General features: G+C 34.6%; 4 protein-coding genes and 1 pseudogene across 4 annotated transcripts; 1 reads left to right on the top strand and 4 right to left on the bottom strand.

Moving 5' to 3' along the window:
• Positions 1-425: 425 nt before the first annotated feature.
• On the bottom strand, positions 426-7022 carry LOC123915730 (O-fucosyltransferase 38). Its single transcript, XM_045966942.1, has 11 exons — positions 6567-7022; positions 6185-6284; positions 5980-6047; positions 5594-5682; positions 5320-5497; positions 4370-4498; positions 3485-3621; positions 3152-3365; positions 2857-3041; positions 1163-1258; positions 426-983 (listed from the first exon to the last, which is right to left on the bottom strand). The coding sequence occupies exons 1-11, from the start codon at positions 6765-6767 to the stop codon at positions 845-847; spliced, it is 1536 nt and encodes a 511-aa protein (XP_045822898.1). The 5' UTR covers positions 6768-7022; the 3' UTR covers positions 426-844.
• A 5486-nt stretch (positions 7023-12508) lies between these two features.
• LOC123916713 lies at positions 12509-15901 on the bottom strand (annotated as a pseudogene).
• A 1698-nt stretch (positions 15902-17599) lies between these two features.
• LOC123914997 lies at positions 17600-18778 on the bottom strand. Its single transcript, XM_045966157.1, has one exon. The coding sequence runs from the start codon at positions 18776-18778 to the stop codon at positions 17600-17602; it is 1179 nt and encodes a 392-aa protein (XP_045822113.1).
• Positions 18779-20447: 1669 nt separating this feature from the next.
• LOC123914998 lies at positions 20448-21644 on the top strand. Its single transcript, XM_045966158.1, has one exon. It carries the CDS (start codon positions 20448-20450, stop codon positions 21642-21644), a length of 1197 nt encoding a protein of 398 aa, XP_045822114.1.
• Positions 21645-22702: 1058 nt separating this feature from the next.
• Positions 22703-26228, bottom strand: LOC123915765 (40S ribosomal protein SA). The gene is made up of 5 exons (XM_045966996.1): positions 25958-26228; positions 25335-25597; positions 24975-25172; positions 24595-24805; positions 22703-22985 (listed from the first exon to the last, which is right to left on the bottom strand). Exons 1-5 carry the CDS (start codon positions 26097-26099, stop codon positions 22894-22896), a joined length of 906 nt encoding a protein of 301 aa, XP_045822952.1. The 5' UTR covers positions 26100-26228; the 3' UTR covers positions 22703-22893.
• Positions 26229-27538: the final 1310 nt, after the last annotated feature.

Consider the following 27538-nt stretch of genomic DNA (forward strand, 5'->3'; position numbering starts at 1 on the left):
AATAAATTTAAGAGTTAAATGCATTAGGTTGGAAACAACATTTTTATATCAAGTTCTGTGCCGTATGAGAAGGTAGCATTTGCCCAAGACTAGTAAAAAAGTTTGTCATAATCTACGGTTGAATTAATCGGTGAATGTTAACAAGACTCACTATAATTTTGTAGAAATAAAAAACTCACTATAATACTCTGTTAACAACACTCTTAAATTCCTTTAGGCCTCACTAAATTTGAGAATGAAACCCACATAAAGTGGTGTCATTTTTTTAGTTGATGGATATAAAATGACATGAATAAATTTATTATAAATTACTTTTTTGTTTTATTTAAAAGATCATAAAGGATTAACTTACATAAAATAATAGAGATAAAAATGAAACAGATATAATAAGCTATGATCAAATGCTACTGTAGTAAAATCCACCATAAAAAATATCAACTATAAGTTGACGAGACTAGCTTGACAAACATAATCAAAGATGGGGAAGTTATTAAACTTTACAATGTAACCTTCCCAAATGGCTTCACCTGAAAACTAGAGTTCATTTTGTAAGAACAGGCGAGGGGGGCGTATTCTATCTATGAATTAATATATATAATGTCAGTGGCTCAATGCTACTTGAAGTGAATTGTCAGAATACAGCTAAGGAGTTAGCCTGTCAACACTGTGGGTTTGTTGTTATGGGTTTCCGAAAACCCTGCGACTGACCACATAGCTTCAAGGCACAAGCAAGGGTGTGTCGAAATGGCTGGTTACAATTACAGTTTACCGAAAATAACTTCACAGATAAACAAGACCCTTCAAAAGTTTTAGATTGGAACTGGAACTGCAGTATGGTTTCTCTTCACATTCTTTCTCGTTTGTTTCTCGAACCACATATACACTCTGGGTATGGATTTTCGTAAAAGGACTCTTCAGTCCTGAAACGTGCCCTGCCTTTAACTCCAGGTAATGAACCTTGTCTTTTCCTTGGAGCTCCTTGCCTACGCATATAATTAAGAAAAATAGGAAAGTTATTTTGACTTGAATTATTTGCAACCTGAAGTCAATAAGAGGTGAAAAGGAAAATGACAGATGAAACAGAGAGGGAATCTATTGAGCCCAAAACTGCCCATTTTATGGTCAATTATAAACATGATTTAACATTATGCAATAAACTCACCTGTTCTTGTGCATCCGCTGCACCATATGTGATAGTGCCACTCCTTCTACTAGCTCTCCAGTTTCCAGCTTATCAAAGATTCCAACAAGTCCTTTCCTGAAAATAAAAGGAATAAGAAACTTAAAGAGATAAGTTGAAGAAAGAATAAAACATATAAACAGGCATTTCTTCTTAGTGGTCCAGTTTCTGAAATATCATAAACTCGAGAAATATTCCTCCACGGAAGCAAGTGAAATACAGAATGACACGGTAGATAATTTACACTTCCATAGCATATGGATGGCGCACCAGCAAGATACATATATACGTGTATTAGAAGAAACTGAGAGAAACAGACCAGTGTAACAAAACAAATAAAGATTTAGATACCGTGCAGAATCGATATGATTGGGGGATCCCGTCAACTTGTATTGTGTTAGAACTGGTATCTAAATCAATAGGATATACTTAATGTACTAGGATAGTATTGAGGAATCACCCTTGAAACAATGTTCCAGAGAGCAAAGATTACATACACACTGTTCCAGCAATTCTGTCTTGAACGAAACTGACAAAGGCAGTTTCTTAAGTGCAGTTTTACGCAATTATTTGAATGACACAACTGACAGGAAATTGAGAGCCTGCCCTCTCCCTAACCAACTGGTTCCTACTAAAAAAATCCACCCTTAATTCAGATAACAAACTACTATTTATAGAGTTACATACTGTTCTTGCTAAAAAAATATAGAATCACTTGACCGGCGAGGAACCGAGTGCAAATCTTAAAAAGTTTGTGCTTTTGGTAAAAATGTCAATCCCCTTCCAAATGGTCCTCCATCCTCTATTTATAGAGGTTGGAGGAGAGGTTACTAAGTGGTGTTATTTATTGGGAGGTTCTAAGACGTAGTGGGGTGTTAAGTTAGTGATCATGGGATCATGGGTTAGTAGAAAGAGAAGGCCGAGATAGCTGAAGACTGGGTCGAGCAAGTGAACCGAGTTAGCGGGCTGAGATAGAAAAATTTATGACGGTGCACATACACACACCTGTAAAATATAACTGCTCCTAATAATATAATAACTACCACTAGTAACATAATAACTGCCTAATAATATTTATCGAAGTAGACAATGAACGCTTGTGAAAAGCTGAATACGATCCTCAGAAAAGCTTGAGAAAAACTTGGAAGATCGATCATCGACTTGATTATAGAACCTTAGTGGGAAACAATAACTGTGTTTTGGGAACTCTCAAATAACCGATTATCCCAAAAATTTAAGCTCTTAGGATAGAGCCACATCAATGGTGTTATATTATTTCTAACACGCCCCCTCACGCAAGAGCCCACTTGGGTTTGAAGCGTGGATAATGCATAGGCCCACCTACCATATGCTTAAATTCCACTTTTTAATTAGAAAGTGAGGGGAGCGGGGATCTTAAATTTGGGTATTGGGCCTAACCCATCCTTACAAAACCAGCTTGTAAGGTGAGGGTTGCCCAAGCTATATAAACGCTACACAGGCCATATATCTAAGCAATGTGGGACTAAATCCACCCTTTCACATCCAACACAATGAAGGTGTTGGAGGCTGCAATGAAGGCAACCCAAATGCCGCAATTAGGCGGATGGGGGCGGACCGCAATGAAGGCAGAATTTCCAACGGGAACCATGGGATCAAAAGAAAATTCTACAATTATAATTTCTTGAATTCAGTACCTGTCTGGAGTAATTGTCTTACGGTGGCCTAAGAACCTGCGGTGTCCCTCGACAGCTCGTGCCATATTTCCTGAGTACGATGGAACGAATACATCACTCTCTACAGAGATTATGTAATCGAGTGCAGCATTTTGAGATGCATGGTTGGTGAAAGCTTTCAGCTCTTCAGCAGTTGCAAGGGATTCCTGTTAACATTTATTAATCACTTAATCAGGCAAACGCTACCCACCACCCAAAGATTATGAGCTATTGAACTACTTATTGGCATAGTTAGACAACAGAATAGTTTGTGCACCTTAAAGATTAGATTAGGGAAGCGGGAAGAGAGTTCTGATAGATGAGTATTGCCACCATAGATCTCCCCTGCAGCAATGTATATTGGTGTTGATGGGGGAAACCCAAGAGCTAGAAGAAAAATGCCAACCTCCTTTGGAGTGAGTGGGCAAAATCCTCCAATTCTCTGTTCTGTTGAGTTTATCTTTTTTACTTTCCAATACTTTGTAGTCTCCCTAGAAGAATTGAAACAAATTTTTCTTAAAAAAAATCAGTAGAATGAGAATGACTAAGCATACATATTTCAAATACATGGTAGAATGATTGAGTACACATATATAATAACTAATCTCACCTTAAAATTCTGAGCTCTTCAGATTCTGCATCTGTCAGACCATAAGCACAACCAGTAAAAGACAACATATCTTTCTCATATCTGAGATGGAGAGCAATATATCTTCCCCCGCGTGATCTCAGCCGATCCACCAACCTCTGTTTTTTAACCGTCATGTATGCTCAGAACCTATTTTACCAGAAAGCCCCATGTAGACATCTTAAATGCATCAAAAGTGAAGGACATTGTGATCCAGGGATCACATGCATCATTTTCTAGCATGATGTACATAAATATTGGACTTAAACTAGCAAGGTTTGAACCTAACTTTTGTTAAATAATTCAAATTTATTATTTAATGCTTCTTATACAGTACCATTATAATTAGAGAGATTCAAATGAGACAAACATATAGCAGCCCCACAAGATCTTGAACTATGGATATTTCATTTGTCATGCATGATGCATCCATGTGCCCTCAAGAAAATCCTCTTAAATCAAAACTTTCCTATTTGTGCATTGTTTCCCACAAGAATTGTAAGCACTTAATTTGAAAGATGGTAGCAACAAAAGTCGGAATACTATTCTCTCTTTTAAAGTACAACCTTTTTCTTAACGTTTTCCGGTTATTATTTAGGCATAAAATGGAAAGCCGTTCATTTCAATTTGTATCTTTACATGTTACCTATTTCATTCTCCCTAAATTGCTTCATTCAAAATGCTTCTTTTTCTGTTAGTATTATAATTAAATAAAGAATAAAAACACATGAGAATTGAATCAGTTATTTTGTCTTTAATTTCCATCCCAGCATTTTTCCGGTTACTAAATCCCGATATGATGAACGGATAAAATTCTTATGACATATATAAGAGCCTAGAAAATGCATCCAAAAAAAAAAATCAAACCTTTCCAAGATTCTCAATAGGAGGAGAAAATTGAAGTGCATGATACATTGCACGGCATCTCAACCTCTGGATGTCTAGAGGAAGATCATTGTTTGCAAGTCGAGAATCTGATTTTGCAACATGTATCACCTGAAAAATCAAATCATTATTTGCATAATACATTCAGACTAATAAATATGGAGCACAGAGACATAATATGAAAATCACTTGTTGAGCATGAACATAACTTAGAAATTCCCTTCTTTGAGAACGGATATTAACTTTGCGCATGCCCAGAACGGCATGCAGTAGTAACACAAATGTTAGCTAAAAATCTAATGTGGTCCTCAGTACCTAAAATCGACATCTTTAGAAACGCGATTGACATTAGAAAACAAAGCAACTTAAATACTAGGGAACAACAATGCTGGTATACAATATACAACCATACATCCATCTCTTCATGCCGTTAGCACTAAAATGATAAAGGATGAGCATTCTATTTCCTTCAGACATGATTAAACTTCCCCATATATTATGCAGCACAATATAATCTGACTAAAATTTTACAATATATAATACTACATTTTTTTATGGGGTAAAGGTCCAACTACATGAACTATTGTAATAAAACTGTAATGTCCATATTCATACTCATGTGACAAATATTTAAATTGAGCTTCCAGCAAGCCTATCACCCATTTCCCTTTATCTAGGTCTTTGTAATGGCTAAAGAAATGGGTGGATTGGTGCACAAAAGTGTCTCTGGTGACCAGTCATACTGCTACTTTTCACAAATAGAAATATTCAGAAGCGGATACATGAAAATTGAAGTATTAATTTTCACAGGGAGCTATTTGAGATAAAGCAAGCAAAACTATGATTACTGATTAGCAAATTTAACAACGAAGCCTTCAGCAGAAAATAAGAACCAACAAAAGTTGTTCAAAATACAAGAAGGACTTGAGTACCTGATAGTCATTCCATAACCTCGTCATCTCTTCATAGTAACCAACGCCAGCCCAGGAAGTAAAGTGTTTCCTAGCCCGGGGAGCAGCTTCCAAAGTCTTGGGAAGTTCCTGAACAATCCTGATATCTCCTTTCAGGGATTCAATGAAATGAAACTCATCGAATATGTCTGAAAATACACTGTGCAATGCCCAATAAAGAAGAAAACATTGGAAAAGGATAAAATATGCATCTAACGAGCCAAGTGATGCTGAAATAGAGTATACCGAGAAATACCTCGAATCTTGCCAGAATGAACGTCTGTCCAATTGAGGGATGACTAAAGTTGCATTCATTATATGTGCCACAGCAACCATGTCTGCTATCTATAGCAAAAAGAATTGATTAGTCGTGTACAATAGGAAAGAAGTTGGATTCACACATAGTCACTACCCAACCCCCTAAAGAAGATGACATGAATGCAAACCAAAATCTGTGAGGATGACACAAAACTTAATCTGCATTTGAAATAGTAACTCTACAGTATGTATTATCATGTACAAAAGTTTAAAACTGTAATTGAATACAATTTAGAGACATAAGAGCATGAATTTGGCTTTTAAATAAGAGTTACAACTTACAACTAATAATAAGACCTAGCGAGAAAGAGAGAAACTACTTACACCAGTTCGCATTTGATTGAGTCCACCGTTACTTCTAACAGACAGATAGCGATCAAATTGTTGGACACCTGATGTAGTAAAAAATGTAAAATGAAATTTGTAAACATTGATAGCAAGGTTATGCTATGGTCGACGGCTGAAACATAAAAGCTTGAATAAAAGAAGTAAAATAAGAAAATTGAACAAGAAGCGCTATAATATGAACCTTTATATTTAGCAGTTGGGTTGACACAAGGATGGAATCCACGACTGTATGGCGAATCCCAAAGTTGGTCGTTGTATTCGTACCTAGGTGGTTTTGGCACCTGTATCAAATGCAATGGTTATTGCAGAATTCGAGCAATAAAAATCACAATCACCAATTCACCACACACACTAAGCATACATTTTTCACCCTATTCAATTATCAAAACTATTATTAAATGCCGCAAATGTTAAATCTATAAATCTAGAAATTCTTCAATAAGCACGTTTAACTACACAAAATCAGAATCAGATTTGGATCTCTAACAGTGGAGTGGATCAAATCGAAGGATCGGCACAAGAAACACGCGAATAACCCTAAAATGGAAGGAGGAAATGCGTACCTGGTAAGGTTGTGGTTGATCTTGATCGGCGTTGAAGGTTCTTACGTATAAGATGAAGATGGAAATGGAGAAAGCGAATATGAAAATGGTGTAGAAAGTGACGATACTGAGAGATGGTTTTCTGGTATGAAATCTAGCCATCTCTATTCTATTGCTTCGATTGTTTCTTCTTCTTCGATACTCATAAACTCGTGTCTGCATCAACTCCAGCCAGACACCATTATTATTACTGCATAGTGAAAGAAGAAAAACAAAAAATGGCACACTGTTATGCGAAAGAAATGGATTTGGAAACTAACACATTGGATAAGTACTTAATTAACTCTTTTGTAAAAAAAAAAAAAAAACAAAAGTTGATTAAGGGATGGTTGGCGTTGAACTTAGTAGGGAGAATCGCGGTTCGATCCCCGCAAATGTATTTTGGACCACTTGATGTCAGAATTCGCTCCGAATTCTGGATTACTAGGGCCCTTTTCCTAGGAATCAGAGGGTGAAAAACAAAAAAAAAAAAAAAAAAATACTTAATTAACTCTCTTAAGATGAATAGTTGGGGCTCGCGTGAGCTTATCTCAATTAGCAGCCTAGTCTGGGTTCGAATCTAGGTCTTCCCACTTATTCATTTTAAGCGTGAAATTTTTAGTTAATAAGGTACTTTACAAAAAGATGAAAGGTTCGGGTGAATCTGAAATTTCTATTCTTGTTAAAAATAGTTTTTATCAAATTTTATTTACTTGATCAGACTATAAATTACCTGATTCATTTTCCTATCAACCATATGGTTAATAAATAAATAAAAATGGTGGAACGTTGACGGTACACATTTACTGGATCAAATTCCTACATAGTATGACACGATGGTTTCTCTCCCGACCCCCCTCATTTCTTTTCTACCCCCTGAATTTCCGTTTTTGCCCTTGGGGGTACTTCGGTTTATACGAACCGAATTTTTTTGGCATGCTAAAAAATTTCGGTTTATATAAACCGAAATATTCTGTTCCAAAATTTTTTCCAGCTTTCCTACATAAATTCTGCATGAGACCCTCAACTTCCACAATTTATTTGAAATACTAAACGATGTCCGATTTGAATAAATGACCACTCGTTGGAAAGCTTAGGGTGTCAAGAATACAAATATAATTTTTGTTTTGAGGGTTAACTATCCAATTGGTTCAGTTTGACGAAATAATGGGTACTGGTACAGAAACAGAGCATAAACTTTTCTCAAACTTGTAGGTAGATTTTCTCATACTATACTTAATGAAATTTAACAATTCCAGTGTCAATCTTGTAGTAAATTTTGTCTTCTTTACACTGGATAAAAAATTATTAGCATACGACTTATATTCAGAGAGATATGATAAATTTACCACAGGTATCTCTACAACATTTTGCAGAAACTTTTCTCAAACTTGTAGGTAGATTTTCTCATACTATACTTAATGAAATTTAATAATTCCGGTGTTAATCTTGTAGTAAATTTTGTCTTCTTTACACTGGATTAAAAATCATTAGCATACGACCTATATTTAGAGAGATATGATAAATTTACCACAGGTAGCTCTACACAAATTTTCACATAAATTTTCCTTCTTTTTGGGGGTATATGTTATTTCGGTTTATATAAACCGAATTATTTTTCCATGTTTAAAAACTTCGGTTTATATAAACCGAAGTTTGTTGGCAAAAAATTTTCATACCGCAGGGGACAAAATGGGATTTTTGGGGGGTAGAAAAGAAATGAGGGGGGTCGGGAGAGAAAACTTCGTATGACACAGTAAGAAGCCTTTTCATCTAATACAAAGAAGATAGACCTTCATTCATTTGTACCTAGGGGCGGATCTACCTTAAGTCCAGGGTGGGCTGCTGCACCCCCTCAATTGTTAATAACTACACATGTTATTCTAATTTGTTTATTTTTGCACCCCCTCAATAAATTAGGCTGCACCCTTTGCCCTCCCCGTTGGATTACTCTTATTTACTCACATCTTGACTTTTTTGACAGCATTTCACTTTATTTATTATCTTCTTGCTGTTATTTAAATAAATACTGTAATTCTTAAATAAAAAAAATTCAGCTTAAGTGGGATCAAACCCACGTTCACGGGTTAATATGTAATAAGATCGCCAAGATGCTATGACGATTGATGAATTTATTTGGTGCAAATTTGATATTTATTGATATAACCACACTATAATATAAATAATTATACATATGAGCTCACTCTAATTTGAATATTTATATATTTTTTACTAAGTTTTTGTTTTAATTTATATTTTATAAAAATTATTTGTTGAAATTAAAAACTTTGCACCCACTGATCTGAGGTCCTGGATCCGCCACTTTGTACCCACGACCAAATCTGCTATTAATACCTCAAGTGCATTGGAAGCCACACATATGAAGCTAACCATCTTCACTTTTAGTCAGATTAAGTCCTCCATATTTTTTCCCCAACTTCTTCAGTGTTAGAAGTTGAACAAGGATAGCACCCACATCCACAAGGACTCGGCTGAACATATTTCCATTAATAGAAACTTTGATGAACAATGACTTCAGAACACTTCAGTGGATGAGATATCTTTCTTGCTTTGGTTCCAAAGCTTGGCAATCAATTGCAAATTCTCCTGCATCTAGGGGTGCTCAAATCCAAACCAATCCAAATAAAAACCGCAAACCGATCCCAAAAAACTAAAACCGCAAAAAACTGAATATTTTTGGATGTGTTTGGATGTCCTTTTGTGAAAACCGCTGGATCGGATTTCGGATCAATTTTTCAAAACCGATCAAAACCGAACTAAACCGCATACATATATTTTAATATTTATTTATCTTTTTATTAGAATGAATATATATTGCATTAACCTATTTTTTGTTCATTTTAAATTTTGTTAATATTATTTGTTAGTTTAATTTAATTAATTTTTCACCTTTTGATACGTTTCAAATATAATTGACAATTTTTGTAAAAAAAAATATAATTGACAATTGTCATTCCAAAATATTAACTTTTAATATATTATATGTTATTTTTTACATCAAACTAAATATTTATTTTGTCAAAAAAGTCAAACTATTATTTTATAGTGTTTTTTATAATATTAATATTTAATAAAAAAATTTACATTTTATAATTTGGATGTCCAAAAACAGATCCAAATAAAACCGCATAAAATTGGATCGCATTGGATTTTTTTTGTTTGTCATCCAAAACTGAACCGCAAATAAATTTATTTTTGGATCGGATGAGTTTTTGCCTCAAAATTGATCCAAACCGAACCGCGAGCACCCCTACCTACATCTTATGTATATAATGTTTTAATGTTGCCTCCTCTTTTAAGTTATGGTGATGGTGGTTGCATGCGCTGTTCTGGGTTTGTTCTTTTGATTTGACACTTGTTAGAGATGGCAACAAGTGCCCACGGGTGCGGGTTTTCCACTACCCAAACCAACACCCGAAATCACCACCCCAACCCAAAGACTTTTCGGGTGGCAAAACAAAACTCACGCCAACATCCACTGGGTTCGGGTTTTTCCACTCAAACTCAAACTCGCAGCGCATTTTGTACTAATTTGCAAATTTAACCAAAACAAGGTCTGCTAAGTCAATCAGTTAGCAAAACATATTGTAAATTTAAGCAAAAACAAGAAAATTTAAACATATTGTCAATCAGTTAGCAAAAATATATGTTGTAAATTTAAGCAAAACATATTGTCATTGATGAGAATTAAAGCAAAACAAAGTCTGCCAATTGAAAATGCAAAATATAGGTAATTTAACGTATATTTTGGTGGGTATTCGGGTTTGAAACCCACACCCACACTCGTGGTATCATGTGTCACCCGAAACCAAACCCAAACACAGTCAACTCGAATTTCGCCCGTTGACTTGAGTTTGAGTTCGGATGGGTCTCCCGGGTTTGGGTTTTCATGCCATCCCTTGTCATTCGGGTGCATTGGTCGAGATTTTCTCATCTTTGGGTCATCAACTCCTCGTTGTCTTTGACATTGATTTCCAGGGATGTCGGGCTTTCTTCTATGGTAACCTCAACTACCCTCATTCTTCCTTAGGGCACCCACTCTTCACTAATCTCGGGTAACATCAGTTTACCAATAGATTGGTTCGACTATTTTACCTTGCGCCTCAATTTTTTATTTTTTAAGCAAATGGGGAGCATATGGTGAGCCATCGGCAACACCCTAAATAGATATAAAATGAAGCAAGTACAAAAAGAGAAGGGGAACATGAACCAAAACCTTCTCAAGCATGAAAAGAGAAAGCCTTAAATGCACTTTTGATCCCCCTATTTTCAAAAAAATGAAGTTTTGGTCCCCCTATTTTAAAAATCAACTTTTTAGTCCCCCAATTTTAATTTTTTTTGAGTTTTGATCCCCCATTCCATTTTAAGGCTAATTTTGTTGATGTGGCATTGTCACTAATGCATATCAGCGTCCACATGGACAAATTTAATATTCATGTCATTATTTGTTTTTAATTCAATAAAACTTATTTTATAAAATAATTTAATTAAACCTAAGAAAGTTCATTAAAATAAAAAATCCAAAAATTCACAACCTCTAATTTATTAAACCTAAGAAAAAACAAACAATCACAACATGGACATGATCCTCTTTGATTCATATCAAACAATTGCATATTGAAAGCAAGTTTTGTGTTTCAAGAACCTTCAACTTTCATCATCATCCAACTTTATATAAAACCAATCTAGAATTAAACTTCAAACTTAAAACAATTTTTGGGTTTTCATTCAAACTCATCCAAAGTCATAGATAGTTTAAAGAGTATGAGTAATTTCTATTGAAACACAAAATCATCTCTAATTTCTTTTCGTTTTTAAAAATCCAAAAATTGTTGAGTTTGAACGGAAATCATAGGATTAGTGAAATCCATAATGAAGGATTCTCTCCGACGGTGAATAAAATTCTAGTAGTTGAGGGTTTGATAATTAGGGTTTCAAATTTCATATTTTATAAGATTTAATAATTATTATTTCAGTTGAATATATAATTCTAACAATTAAAATATTGTATAAATAAAATTTTATTGAATTTAAAAATATATAATAATGACATGGATATTAAATTTGTCCACGTGAATGTTGCCACATCATTAGTTACAAGGCCACATCAACAAAATTAACCCCAAAATAGGATGAGGGATCAAAACTCAAAAAAAATGAAAATAGGGGGACTAAAAAGTTGGTTTTTAAAATAGGGGGACCAAAACTTCATTTTTTTGAAAATAGGGGGACCAAAAGTGCATTTAAGCCAAAGAGAAATAAAGAGAAAAAAGCGAGAAAATAAAAAAGTAAAAAAAAAAACATAAAAAGCTAAGAGGAAAAGAAAAGAAAAAGAAAAAAAGAACAAAAAAAGCTCAGTCTGGCATCCTACCCCTAGAGCGGGTGTTGCGAACCTGAAAACCCTTCTGCAAATTCTTTTTTTTTGGCCTTAGACACCACATCCGTGAAAGGCTCTTCCTTAGCAGCTTCGCAGTTCTTCAAAAAATTGATCACACCACATCCGTGAAAGGCTCTTCCTTAGCAGCTTCGCAGTTCTTCAAAAAATTGATCATTGACGCTCTCTCTTCCTCATCGGTATAAACTCTATGCCCAATGTCACTGCTTTCCTTCCAATACTGCTGTAAAATTGCCAAATCATGAGCCACATTGAGATTTAAAACCTCATCAGTAACAATGACCCGCGAAAAACTCATACCACACCCAGATGGGGGTGGGGTCTCAGACAGATCAGTGGTATGAACATATTCAACCTGTACTACATGCACAAGATCTGCTCCAACAGAAATGTCAAGAGATAGCACTTCATCGAAATTTAAAACATCTCCTACGAGCACACTAGTTGTGCTTCAATTTTTTTATTTTACAAATGGAAAAGATAAATTATTATTTTTTGAAAGGCCAGTAGAAATATTTTTAATGAAAAGGAAAATATGGCATAAAATATGCCTTGTGGTACAATACAATACAAGTCTAAAACACCACCGACAAAGCTAGCAGACCCATAAACACATACATGCCAGAATTGAATACAACCACACCTTTACTGATAACTTACAAAAGATGCAAGACACATGGAAAATGCAGCACATGAAACACCTAAAAGTAAACAAATAAGAGGAATATAAATGAACAGTAACCAATTAATTAGTATCTTAATTAGTACATTGTTCCTAATTATTTTCTCCATCACCACATGTTTCATTAACTACACTTCAAAGCCTTCTTCTACTCATTTCTGAAATTCGAGTACAGGAAAATAAGGATCAATATAGAAGCACGAAAACGTAGAAAACCAGTAGAAATGCCAAGTTGTTTGAATTGTTCCTCAGTTCTGTGTTTTCCCTTGGGTCTATACAATGTCATTATGTATATGTCACCCCCCAACAATGCTCTTGTTCTTTGACTCTCATCGGTCAGCTCCGGTAGCACCGGCTCACGAACAATCAATTTTCCGTCCACCGGAATAGCCTTGTAACAGTTCTGCAAGGCCTTCTTGCATTCTTCATCTGTCCATGTTAAAAATATCCACTGCAAATGTACCAAGAGTAACATGTGAAGATATATAAATGAAAACTAGATATGTTAGAAAGTGATTAACGAAATCTCGTATCAACAATAACATCTCTCTATTATTTGGAAATCTTTATGATTAGGCATGTCGCGATATCTGACACGTCAGTGTTCACATTCGTATGACACTTGTGTGACATGTGTTAGACATCTCAATCAAACAGGTGTCTAAAAATTCTTTTTTTTTTTGTTTACTTTAACACTTTTTGGATTGGTGGTACTCGACACTTGTAAGATATATTTTGATTCTCTATTTAGCTCTTGTATAAATATGTAAGAGTGTCTTAGGGTCTGTTTGGTTCAAAATAGGGGGAGGGGAGGTAAGGTATTTTTATAGAGGGGAGGGGAGGGAAGGGGAGGGGAGGGAAATTTTTTAATTACATATGTGTTTGGTTCAAAAGAGGGGAGAGGAGGGGAGGTGAGGTATTTTAAAAGCAATTTACTTTTTTACCCTTAAAATCTTATAACACTCATATTGTAAAAACTAATATCTCTTTATTATTACATCAAAACAAATAACACATACTTTTCAAAGCTCATGCTATAACTTAATTTTCTCTTACGAGACATCCGAACATAAAGGTAAACAATTGCACACATAAGTTGAGCTACAGCTCTACGACGCATATCAAACCATCTATTAATAACAATTTCTCGATCTTGATGATCCATCTAATTCAATAAAAAAAATTAAAAAAATAAATAAGCAAGCAGTATACAAACAACACATATAAAAATATGTTCAATAGTGAAAACGTGAACAGAAGAGCAAGCAGTATAAAAACAACACGTATAAAAATATGTTCAATAGTTAGGATCCATCTAATACAAACAACACACATCAAGTGTGAAAACGTGATGAGCAGAGCAAGTAGTATAAAAACAACACGTATAAAAATATGTTCCATAGTTAGAAAAAACATATACGGGTACGAGCAAGCAGAGGCAATGAGGATGAGCAAGCAGCCATAATGATGATCAAATTGTGACAGACAAGGAGTATAGGTAATACAGACAACAAAGACCTAATAATAAAAATGGTAATAAGGATAATATTGGAATTTTAAAATATATTGAGGATAATTTTGTCAGTTTAATAAACTTTGAAAAAGCTTCCCTCCCCTCACCTCCAAATCCCCCGATTTGGGGGGAAGCAAAAATTGAGTTTAGGAGGGATTTTGCTTACCTCCCCTCCCCTCCTATCCCCTCCTAAAAATTGAACCAAACACAAAAAAATTAAAATATTACCTCCCCTCCCCTCACCTCCCCTCCAAAACCCCCGAACCAAACAGACCCTTAGAATTGAGAGTTGAGTCTAACTCATCCTTCCAAAATCGGTTTGTAAGGTGATGATTGCATCTACTTTATAAACCACATATTCAAGTCATCTCACATCCGATGTGGGACTTCATAATACACTATTTTCACGCATAGCACTATCGGGCTTGGTGCATGGATATAAACGGTGGGTGACCTGATAGTGGAAAGTTGATTGTAGGCAGCCCAACAGATTTTGAGAGGCTCAGATACATCTTAGAATTGAAAGTTAAGTCTAACCCATCCTTACAAAACCGACTTGTAAGGTGAGTATTGTCTCTACTTTATAAACTCATATTCAGGTCATCTCACATCCGATTTGAAACTTCTTAACAAGATACCTTCATGAAGATAGCATCCCCGGCTGGAACTGATTCAAGCGCATCACCTCCAACGTGTGTTATACCTATATAATATAACACACATTTTATATGCATACCACGAGTAAGAAAGAGTTGAATAAATTAGTTCATAAACTATTACTACTACTACTTACGTGGATATTGAGGTGCAGAAGATATCATATCAGGAAAATCATAATTGATGCCTTTGAGTATGTTTGGATATTTTTGCATAATCATGTTGAGAGTCACACCAGAATTACCACCAACATCAACAAGAGTTTCCACACCTTTGAAGCCATCATAACTCTCTAACATTTCTCTATTGAAGGGCACTGACATCCCAATCATTGCAGTGTTATACAAAGAAACTTCATCTTGTCTCTTCATGTATTATGCAAATGTTGATTCTCCGTTTGCCTTCTTGAACGGCTCCACCGTTGGATCCTCCACTGCCTCTCCCACCATTGGCCATGTTCGCATCAAGGCATTAGGCATCCTATACACAAGCAACTTAGTCGGCGTATCATAATTATTATTTATGTTAAATATAATTTTGGTCTCTAAATATACTCATTTTTATTTTTAGTCCTTTAAAATTTTCCTTCGAACTTTAGTCTCTAATTTGAACACTTTTCCAAAAACGTTCTATATCTTATAAGTTCAAGTGAATTTTCATAAAATATTATTTAAACCTGATGGTGTTGGAGCATGTATGGTGCATAGGATAGACCATCACCATCGGGGACGAGAGTTTTACCGACATCGGTGAGAGTACTTCCTTTCACCATTACTGCTTAAGTGCTCAGCAAAAATATCATAAGTGGTGAGTAAGCGGAGAATACGCTGGAGGTTCTCAGCATCTCCAGCGCCGTTGGGACGGACTACAGAGAGAATCTGAGAGGCAGAGAGTGGAGTGTTATGGCCATCTTGCCAAATAGCATCAGGTACCTTCATATTAAGGACATCAATGAGGGACATAGGAACACTCATCATGTGTGCAAGTTCCAAAATAGCAAGTCTCGCTTTGCTTTGAGACTTTATCACTGCAACTTTGTCGTTCTCCATTATATATTTGCTGTTATATATAATCAAAACAAACTCAGAAGATTGTTTTGTGCTTTCAGCTTATGTACTAGTAGAAGAAAGTATATCACGTATTTATATTGACTAAAACGGACTATTTACTCATTGCTCCAACTATTAGTTTTTTTATATGTTATTTCAAGTAGCGTTTGAGCTTATAATTTATAGGAAAACCGCACCTATAATAAAGAGAGCTATTATCCGAACAATTTTTTTCTAAACAACTTATTGACACCATACACCTTTTTGAGTCTATGCACCCAACAATAATATTCCTCAAATGGCTAATTATATTGTTGGTTGTTATTAGCGCCTGTTATTAGATTATCAAAACATACACCGGTTGTAGATCAGTGATAACGATCTCAATCACACTAATTCATGTATGAGAGCTGTTATTTTAGGACTTGGATACAGTGCAGTCACTGTGATGCAGTCAGTGCACCACAGTCGTCTAATTGAAATCAAACAGTTCAGATTTAAATGCAGTTTAAATATAACAATTCTGATCATTAAATATAAGTCGTCTGATCTGGATCCAACGATTTTAAATTCACTGACTGCACATGCAATCAAGGGTGCTGACTGCACACAATCCAGGTCCGTTATTTTAGCTTGTAAATGGTTTTGTCAAAAAAAAAAAACTCGTAAAAGGACCAACAAACCGACGTAAGTAGAAACATTGTTTTGTTATGTGTGACCTACATAAATGTGGCACGCAAACCAACATAAGTAGATTTGGCTAATCTCGAGGCGGGGTAGGTAGTGCAATTGGTAGGAGTTAAGGGTGAAAGGAGTTAAGGTTCATGGTTCAAATTCTGACAAGTGAAAAAAATTAACACTAACAATTAACTACTAACTTTGGCCGTTTCGAAAAAAATTGGCTAATCTCTCAGAATTTCTTTATGACTAGTACATGAATTTGATATGGAAAAATATCTTTGAATCATACTCATAAACATTAAACAATATGCTTATAATTTTAATCACTATCGGTCTCATGACAATAAATAAATCAGTGATGTGATGTCAAATTGTTACGATGAGTTTACTTATGAACTAAATGTCAAAATCATACTCTATTTTCTTTTTCTTTTTTTTTAGAACAAAGAAGTTGTGTTAGATATTAAAAGTATACGGTAGAAAAATTATTTGAAAAAAAAAATAGAATGTTGCAAACCTAAAAAAAGGAAAAGAAAAAGAAAAAAAAGGATGATTTTGGCATTTAACTAAAAATATGCTCTTCCCTCCCCTCCCCCTCCCCTCAGTTGAACCAAACAGATCCTACCTGTTTGGTTCGAGGTAGATGGAGGTTAGGGGAGGAGGTAATCTTAATAAAAAAAAGATTTATTTTTATTAAATCATTTAAAAAAAATGTTTTTTATTTTTGAAAAAAATAAATAAAAATATTCCCTTTACCAATTTAAAATAAAAAAATATAAAAAATTCAAGAATAAATTTTATTTTATTTTTAAATAAAAAAAATTAATAAAAAGAAATATTTTTTTGTCAAGATTACCCCTTCCCCTCCCCTCCATCTACCTCGAACCAAACAGACCCTAAAAGTGGAAGAGGGTAAAAAATGAGATAAACTTTAGATGTTAGATAGAAGAAAAAAAAAAGAAGGAAACAAAAATAGAAGTTTTTTTTTTTTTTTTTTGAAGGAAACATGAAGATATATTATTGCATCAAATCAGAGGTCAGAATATGTACAATAGGAGAAGGGGATTCTTCTAGCCACACCTTATTGGGCTCTGAGTGGGCTAGAGAGGCTAACAGATGGGCTGCCTTATTGGCTTCCCTTTTAATATGCACAAAATTACAACCCCTAAAGTAATCTTTATTACACTTAATACCCCTAATGAAATTCCCCAAATAGGATCTAGGGATTTCACGAGCACTATTCATGAGAGAAATTATTTTGCTATTATCACTCTCAAAGACCACCTCCTGAAAGCAGCACTCAATCGCTAGCCAAGTTGCTTTGTAGAGTACGCACGCCTCAGCCAGGGAAGGATCAAGACAACCTGGGAGTTCCCACGTCACAGCAGCCACCAGGTAGCCATCGGAGTCACGACAAACCGCACCTAATCCCCATCTCCCCGTTCTGGCCAGGTTAGCATCGCAGTTAATTTTAATAACGTCGGGGTTAGGCCGGTTCCAGCGATTCATCGTGGTAGTATGTATGTCAGGTTGTTGATTGTTGTTATGATTGTTAGAATGACGAGACTCTAGCGTCTTACTGTGTTGTTCGTGTGTAGTTGTCATGTTAGCTTGTTGGTACTCTCTGATACTAGTAGAAGCGTTGTTAATGACCCAGATTTCTTCATAGTCTTTGTCTTCAAAAACTTTTTGGTTGCGGGTATACCAAATACCATAGGTAATAGCGGCCACATAACTAAGGTCTTCGTCATTAAGATTGTTGATAGTGTAAATTAGCCAGTCAATGAAATTCCCTTGTCTTTCATCAAATCGAATTCCTAGCTTGGAACCAAACCAAACTCTAGAAACCTGCTGACAGTGCATAAAAGTATGATTAATTGTCTCCGCCCTCTGAAGGCATCGAGGACACTGAATAAGGCATTGAATTCCACGTTTACTAAGTTCACTTCGAACTGGGAGAGCTTGTTGGATAATTCTCCACAGTAAAACTTTATGTCTAGGTATTGTTGGAAGAGTCCAAAGCCTTTTCCACACTTTGTAGTTCGGGTCTGAGTGAGTAGAGCCGGGGGTTTCAGCATTCTTCCAGCTCCTTAGGAGGTTATACCCAGACTTAACTGAGTAAATCCCCTCTTTAGTATGGGGCCTCACAGACCTCATTTCATCTGACCCTATTAAATGCTGGAACTTTAGCCTCATTGATCAAGCTTTTCTCCCTTTTGAAGGTGAACTAATCAAGCAAACCCCCCTAATCCTTGAACCCATTGAAGACCAGCTCATGAAGTTTTTTTCTATTTTGCTAACATATATAATTTGTAAATAGTGGTTTATTATAAATTTGATTTTTATTTAAACTAATTTTGTATTTTCAGTTTCCTCAATATAAAACATTTAACTTACTTGCATTGGTCCACACCATAGCTAAAGTAACAACTTGGAAAAAAGATAAATGATTGCAACATGAATTATGTAAATTTGCTTAGAAATAGAGAGAAAAGAACGATTTTTTTTTAGTACCAAAAAAAGCATAATACTTATGTTGTGTCTATAATATATGTAACATTTGGTCCAGCTTCGAAGTTATGGGTTCCTTTAAACCTTATACTTGAAAATTTCATATTTGTGAGATTTTGGAATGACACTCTTAAAGCAATGTTATTAGTTGTTTCCACTTGTTCCCCCCCCCTTTTTTATTTTGCTTTGATTATAATTTTGTGTTGTTGTTTGCTCTTTATCTTCTATTTCTTCATATTGTGCCATTCTTTTCCTTTGATTTTCTCTCGATTGTTGAGTTCTTCCATTTTCCATTTTAATATTGTGCCTAACAAAGTTTTAAATTTAAGCAAATTAAATATAGGTGTTTTAGAATAAGAATTGAATATATCGATCTCTTAATGGAAAAAAAGAAGTGATATATGTTTATTATCAATTATTGGTCGGTTTTTATTTAACTGATGTCTAATGGTCGATTTTCGAATTATAGGAGTTTTTTACTCTTGAGAACGATAAATGTTATAGGATTATCTATTGTTATTATAGAATGTTATAGATAATCTATTGTTATTATAGGAGTTTTTCCCTATCTTTGCTCTTTTTGAATTTTAGTGAATTTGGTAACTTCATCTTTGTCTCTCACTTAACCAATCATTTTCCTTCATCTAAGTAATTTAATTTAATCATTTCCATTGATTCTTTATTATATGTATAGATGTATAGATATAATATAGATATAGTATAGATATAGATTTGTTTTAAAATATCAAATCTTTTTATAAAAATATTTTACCAAACAAATTTTTTATTTAAAAGTGATAATTAAGTTGAAAAACATAATAAATACAAACATTTCAACTTTAACATTATATTTTTTATTTTCAACTTTTTATTCTTAAAGTAGTTTTTAATCTTTAAAAAAGTAAGGTCAAACATAACCAAAATCTAGGGATGTATTAATTTTTTTCCCTTTCTGATAAATAAATAAAATAAGCTAAATCTTCCTATGTAAGTTTCAAAATCACGCTTTACCACAATATTTTCTTACTTTACAATTTTTTACTTTTAAAAAAATAAAAAACAATACAGTTTGTTACCCTTCTATTAATTCGAGTCATAAAAAGTTTGTTACCTTAATTTATTTTATATATCTTTCTCTCCAAGATCTAATCATTAATTACGGAAAAGATTTTCTCAATATTTTATTAGATATTGTTTAAGATTTTTTCTATATATACTGCATCAAATAATCGCCATTCAGAAAAGCAAAAACTGCTTCATCAAATAATAGTTTGCTTCCTTCAAAAAAAAAAAAAATAATTTGCAATCACACTTCACACGCTGTTCTTTTATTTCTTCCTCACTTTCAAGAATCATGGAACTATCAAACAACGTTGCTTTTGAGATATTTTCATGGCTACCGGCAAAGAGTATTTGCAAATTGAAATTAACTTGTGAGTCATTCTCCGAGTTTTCAGAAGAAAGCACTTTTAAAACGAAGCAAGCTCATAATTTGTTTGGGAGAGATGACACGTGCTTCTTCATTCAACCCGAGCAAACAAGACAAGGGTTTGAAAAAAGAGTTGAGTTACATTCTTTACCTAAAGAGCAACAATCTTCCGGTATCCCTAAGAATGTTCTTACATTCCTATCAAATTCAGCTTGTGTCTTAGCTTCTAGTAATGGTTTGGTTCTTTGCCACACCATTAATAACAACGACAAACTTGAGTTGTTCGTATGTAACCCAATAACAAAATCTTGGTCTTTCATTCCTACCCCAGAATCGCTGCAAATAAATTATAGTAATTTTGCTAATATCAATCTTATGTTAGATTTCCCTCATGGCTCCCAAGATGATTACTCTGTGTTTCTTTTTGAAAACACAATCGATTACTACTTTTCACCGAAGACTAGTTATATATGCAAAGTTTACCATGGCAAGGAAGGTGTATGGAAAACAATGGAAAGACGTTTTTTTCCAGGCGGAAGAAACATGAACTTTGACATGCCCGTGTTTCATAATGGGGCCGTTCATATTATCTCGGATAGCGGTGATTATTTTGGGAAATCAAGTCCTTTTTATAAGCCATATATTATGTCTTATAATCTAGAAGATGGAACTTCAACTATGCTTGAATTGCCAAGAGAAGCTACAAAAGATTGTCCTGCCATATGGTGTAACATGGGCATATTCAATTGGGGTAAAGTGACAAGTTATTCTAATCATCGTTCCATTTGTTTAGTCAAGTTAAGCAAGTCTGCTTTTACTATTTGGGTTTTAAAAGATTATGAGTCAGCTTCATGGAAGAAGGTTTTTAAAGTGAGAGTGAAAGATTTGGGATTAAAGGAGGAGAAAGATGTTGATGTTGAGAGAGTTGGGTTTACTGTCATGAATGGCGGCGATCTTTTGGTTTTTTCTACCAAAAATAAGATTTATAGTTGTCGATTGGACGATGAAAGATTTAAGATGGTCGAAGAAATATGCAAACACAATTGTGGACCGAACCCACGCTTTATCTCATACTTGGATACTCTTCGTTCATGTGGGATTAATGCTCAAACTATGCCTTAATTTGTTAAGAAATTATGTTGCTGTACTGTCAAGTCAAAAAAATCAATGGAGATCAACCACTGCAGCTGCTACAGACCACAGTTATATTATATGCTGTCAAGTTTTTTAGATTCTTATTATGGTTTTTTTGAGAAGCTGTTTTATCTTTTTGATTTAAAATAATTCAAGGCGTATGTAGTTCTTAATTTTGGTTTTATTATAGTTAGTTATTGTCTTTCATTCAATCTTAACAATAGTTATTCAACTTGGTTTCTGTTTAGTATCTTTTATTTAATCTGCACAAGAAATTGATCAATCTCAGGGTTCATGTGTGCATAAAATACTTAATAGAATACGCACTTTCCATATGGAATATGATCCTCACGGTGCAAGTTTTTTTTCCTTTCTTTACCTCTTTATGTCTGCTTAAGTGATTGTTGTTGTTTTGTGGTTGGGCTATTTAGGGGAAGATATTAGATTCATGCTTAGTACAGAAAAATCATGGTTTATATTGTTTTATATTAATAGCTACGTGACTGGTCACATAGTTTACACGGCGACTAATCATAATGTCATGTTACTACAAATTTCCTAAAGTCTATGTCATGTACTCATGCTTGTGTCGTTGGTTTGTATTTAAAACCATTTCCATAGATGTACTGTATAAAAAAAGACACATGCAAAAATACGACAACTATACCTCTTTGTCATTTTTTTAATATTTTCTCGCATGTTTTGGGCTGTGTGCAAAGACTCAAAAGGTGTATGGTGTCAATACATTGTTTAGATAAGCCTAGACACATATATATAAGCCAGCTACTTTGTGTTGTGCTGCATCCAATTCTTCATAGAACTAGAGAAACGTGACCTTACGCACATTACTGAAATAGTTAAACTTCTTTGCCAACATAAAATCATTGACAAGCCACTCTAAAGCCGCATTGAAACTTGTACAGATTCAAAGTCCCATTACCATAGAACATCATTGAATTGCTTTAAGTTCAGCCTTTGCGACACAGCCTAAGAAACCAAGCCTGATGATTCATCAATAAATATGGAGCAAAACCGAGGCGGGAAAATCAAAGAAAAACATTCACAAATTATAAAAAATATCCCAAGTCATAAACAATATTTTTGCCACTCATACCAAACAAGTACAAAATAAAGTTCCTTAACTACCAAAAAAACAGATCCAGGTGTTACTTCAGAGGAAGGAAAGGGTAAAAATAAATTGCAGGATGGGATATCATAAAGATCAAAAACCACTAATTTATTCCCAGCCAGTGGCCTGGATGGATTCAACTCCGGGAGCAGGTATTTGTTGTGGTGGTGGAACGGCTTCACCCCAGTCCCCTCCTGCAACTGCAAAATAACTTCACATCAACAAAACATGTATATATTCTGGAAGAAAAAAAAATTAATCACAGATGCTATACTATGTCAAATTATCCCATGCCACCAATAATTAGGGGTGAGCATGGTTCAGTTCAAGAGAGAAAATGCAGCTGAACCCAACTGAACTGGAAACACAGTTCTTCAAACCAAACCAAATTGTTTTCTGTACAATCATAAACTGAACTGAACTGAAATTCCAGTTCAGTTTACCAGTTTTATGTTGTTGAACTGAACTGTTTTTTCAAACCATTTAATGAAGATTCCAAGTTTACTTTTTTCCCATAGTTTTCAAAAAATGAAGATATTAAATCCTATGAATCCAATTGTGAATAAATTGGAAAAATCTGTAACTATAAAAATCAGAACCTAATTGTCACAAGTTCACAATCATTTCCTTATATATATATATATATATATATATATATATATATATATATATATATATTCACTTGTGGGTAATGGATGAAGAAACACTATTTCGTCTCCTCCTCTTCCCTGTATCAACACATTGAGATATAAATTTTGCAAGCAATTCAGTTTTGTTCAGACGTATTTTATGGCGGAAATTCCATTCATTGTGGAGATGCTTGTCGCGAATGGAGCTTCTACTCACAACAGTGCTGCTACGTGATTGAGATGTTACTCTTGGCGGTGCTGCTGCTGCTACGAGATGCAGATTTTAGTTGCAACGACGCTGCTACGTGCTCACTACATGGTGGATCTAATCATGACATCTGTGGGTTTCTTGTTTCTTCTCCTTTTGTTTGTTTCCAATTTGGATTTCACAGTTCTTTGATTTGATTAATGATTTTCTTCTCTCTAATTTCAAATTTGTTTGATCTAATTTTAGATTTTAGAATTTGTTACGGTTCAGTTAACTTGTGGTTCAGTTCCAGTTTCTAATAAATGGTTCAGTGAAAAAACTGATTTGGTAAACATGGTTTGGTTCTCAATGTTACAAATTGGTTCAGTTTAAAATTGGTTTGGTTCAGTTTAATTCTCCGGTTCAGTTTGATTTATGGTTTTTTTTCCCATCCCTACCAATAATAGCCCTACAGGAAATTTAAGATCAAGGGAATTAAAAGGTGAAGGGCTGGATCCAATATTTTCAGTGTAGTCTAGATATTCTTTATAAGGGAAATGCCTGGATGGAATTATATAGTAAGTTTTTGTGAAAATGTGGAGAGTCAATGCACTGGAAATTAAAATGTTCAACTTTTTGAATAAATATTTCTATAAATGGAATCCTTAAAGATTTCCCCGGGGCACTCATTAGCAAGACCCTAAAACAACACATAATTGTGTACAAATAATAGCCCTAAAGGAAATTTAAGATCAAGGTAAATAAAAGCTGAAGCACCGGATCAAATATTCAGTGTAGTACGGATATTTTTTATAATGGAAATGCTGAAGGCACTCTTTAAGGATCTTAAATAGCAAATTATTATGAAAATGTGGAGTCAGTGAATTGGAAATTGAAATGTTTAACTTTTGAAATAAATATTTCTATAAATGGAATCCTTAAAGAGAACTCTTTAGCAAGACCAATTTTATAAAACAGCACAAAGTTACATACCAGCTTCTGGGGCAGACCAGTTGACAGCAGGAGCTGCTGAAATAGGTTCAGGAACAGCATCAGTCCATGGCTGATCAATAGCAGAAGGCCACTGTCCATCAGTGGGGATAGAAGCTGCATTGAAATCAGCAATAGCATAATCTGGAGCAGTAACATCCTCATCTTCTTGCTCCTTGGCATCCTCTGGATCTCTATAGAAGAAGAGATCAACCTGCATTAAAGAAAAACATTAGACAATGACATAACATAATTTAAATCAGCAAGTCAACCTTCAGAATTTGAAACTGTGCATTGTATTCATACTTCACCTTCCAGAATTTAACAGTAGACTAAATGTACTCTTAACAATAACAAAAAGATAAAAACAAAAAATAGTTTACCATCACATCCCACTTATGACCAGGGCGAATAGTACCACGCATCTGCAAAACCATCCTAGCCAAAAGCCAAAAGAGACAACCAATGCTATGCTTTCCCTTGTTGTTAGCAGGAATTCCAATGTCAACATATCTCATAGGAGAATCAGTGTCACAGAAAGCAATTGTGGGAATATTTCCAAGAGCAGCTTCCTTAATTGGCTGCACTTAAACAAACATGCATAGAAATTAGACAAATTTATCATACAACATATAAAACTCATAAAGGGCAATACACAAAAAATAACCATTCAATGAAATATATGCATAAAATAACAATAAATTATATTAACAACAAAAGTAGGCAAAGGATAATGGGAAAACCTGATGATCAGTTCTTGGATCGGTGAGGATGAGAAGACGAGGCTCGCTGAATGAAGTCTGAAGCTGATTGGTGAAAGTTCCGGGAGTATGCCTTCCAGCAATGGCATTAGCTCCAGTGTACTGGGCAAACTTGAGAACAGCTCTCTGTCCATAAGGCCTTGCAGATTGGACAATAATATCCTTAGCGTTCTCAATTGCAACAATGACCCTAGCAGCTAGTTGAAGTTTCTCCCAAGTCTTTCCAAGATTAATAATATAAATACCTTACATTCAAATAAACAATAAACAATCAAAACCCAATTTTCCAACCATAGAACATTGACAATAGAACAAACACATGGTGTGCTTTAATTGAGCAAAATTAGATTTTTAACACTAAAACTATCCTAAAAAACAGAACTAAACAAAATAAAACAAACACATGGTGTGCTTTAATTGTGGGATTTGAAAACAGAACCAGCACCCTTACGCTGGGCACGAATCACACGTCCCATTTTTTTAGTGTGCGGCAGCTCACGGTGAAGTGAAGACAAAAAACAATATTCCAAACCAAAAAGGAACAATCAAATGTCAAACCAAAAAAACATAAAGCTTAAAAAAAGTAGTAGGGATTTGAATGTTACCGTCTTGACGGCGTTTGAAAATGTAACGCTCCATTTGGTAGTCACAGTTCTTGGTGCCGAGATGAACATCGGCAGCCAACATAAGCTGGATGTCAGCTTCCTTTTGAGAGAGCTGACGGGATGAGGGTGCGTCGGTAGCCATGGTGGATGCTTTTTACGGCGGCGGCGGAAGAGAGAGCGCAGCACAACCTGTGAAGAATTTTGATAGGGTTTTGTTTCAGCAACCTATTACTATGACTCGTAATACACTTGTACCCGGCTTAATATTCCAACACTGGTATGGGCTCGGCCCATAGTTGGCCCATAGTTGAATTGAAATTTTTGAAACTGTGTTAATTCGATTCCATTTTTGAAATTTTTTTTTTCTACCCCAACAATTGTCAATCTATCCCAACATTAATTTTGAATGGACGAATTTGCCCTCATATATAAACTAAAACCCTGAAGAAAAAAATTTGGTTACCGGAACACTTTGGAAAAAAGTGTTCTGATATGTAAATTTTTTTTTGTTACCGGAACACTTTGGAAAAAAGTGTTCAGATATATAAAATTTTTCTAATTTTTTTTTACCTGAACACTTTGAAAAAAAGTGTGTAGGTATGTAAAAATTTTCCAAATTTATTTTGTTACCTACACACTTTGGAAAAAAGTGTTCAGGTATGTAAAATTTTTCTAATTTTTTGTTTTCTACCTGAACACTTTGAACAAAATAAATTTGGAAAAATTTTACATACCTACACACTAAAATAAATTTGGAAAAATTTTACATACCTACTGTTGGGTATAAATTTGGTATTTATCAATTAAATATAATTGGTGGGTCCAACATTTATTCGAAGGTTATATTGTCAAAATAAAACTTTCAAATGTTGTGTCGAAGCTCTGATTATGTCGAAGTAAAAAGGAGTTTCGAAAGCTTTGAAGATTGTGTTTGAGGGTTATTTCACCAAAAGCGCGTCGAAGTAGTTAAATAAGTCGAAAGGCTAGTTGGGTCAGGCCCAGAAGGAGCAGTACAGGCCCAATAAGTGTTGGCGCGCTGAAGGAATGAAGATTGAAAGTGGAGAACGTGGGTCGACGTGGCAAATCGAAGAGCGTCCAGATGATCAAGAAGCAGTTACCACTTTGTCTTAGTATTTATAGCAGTTTTTCATTCAGAACAAGGGTCACAAAACTCTCTCTGAAATTCTAAGTACTCAGTGTTCGAACGAAAGGAATATCTGAGGAGAAATGTATGTTTTGTGAACCATTTACTTGTAATTGCTTTACTTTCAATGCAATTTACTTTCCAGCAATGTTCTTTAGTTTAATTTAAGTGTTTTCTTAAGAAACTGCTGTTTTTGAGGCGATTCGAACTAGTATTTTCTTTTATTGTTTGAAAACGATTTAATCCTCAAGTGTCTGTTTTTCTCTTAAAACGAACATTCAAACATTTTTCTAAGTAAACAAAACACAAAATTGTCCTGAGATTTACTAGTTGGTCTCGCGAGTTTAAATACTTAAACTAGCGGTTGTTTACCAAATTTCCACGTAAACAAATTGGCACGCCTAGTGGGACTGGTTTTGTGTTTGTTTAAAATATTT

The sequence above is a fragment of the Trifolium pratense genome, linkage group LG3 (genome assembly GCF_020283565.1).
Source record: "Trifolium pratense cultivar HEN17-A07 linkage group LG3, ARS_RC_1.1, whole genome shotgun sequence".
NCBI classification, from domain to species: domain Eukaryota; kingdom Viridiplantae; phylum Streptophyta; class Magnoliopsida; order Fabales; family Fabaceae; genus Trifolium; species Trifolium pratense.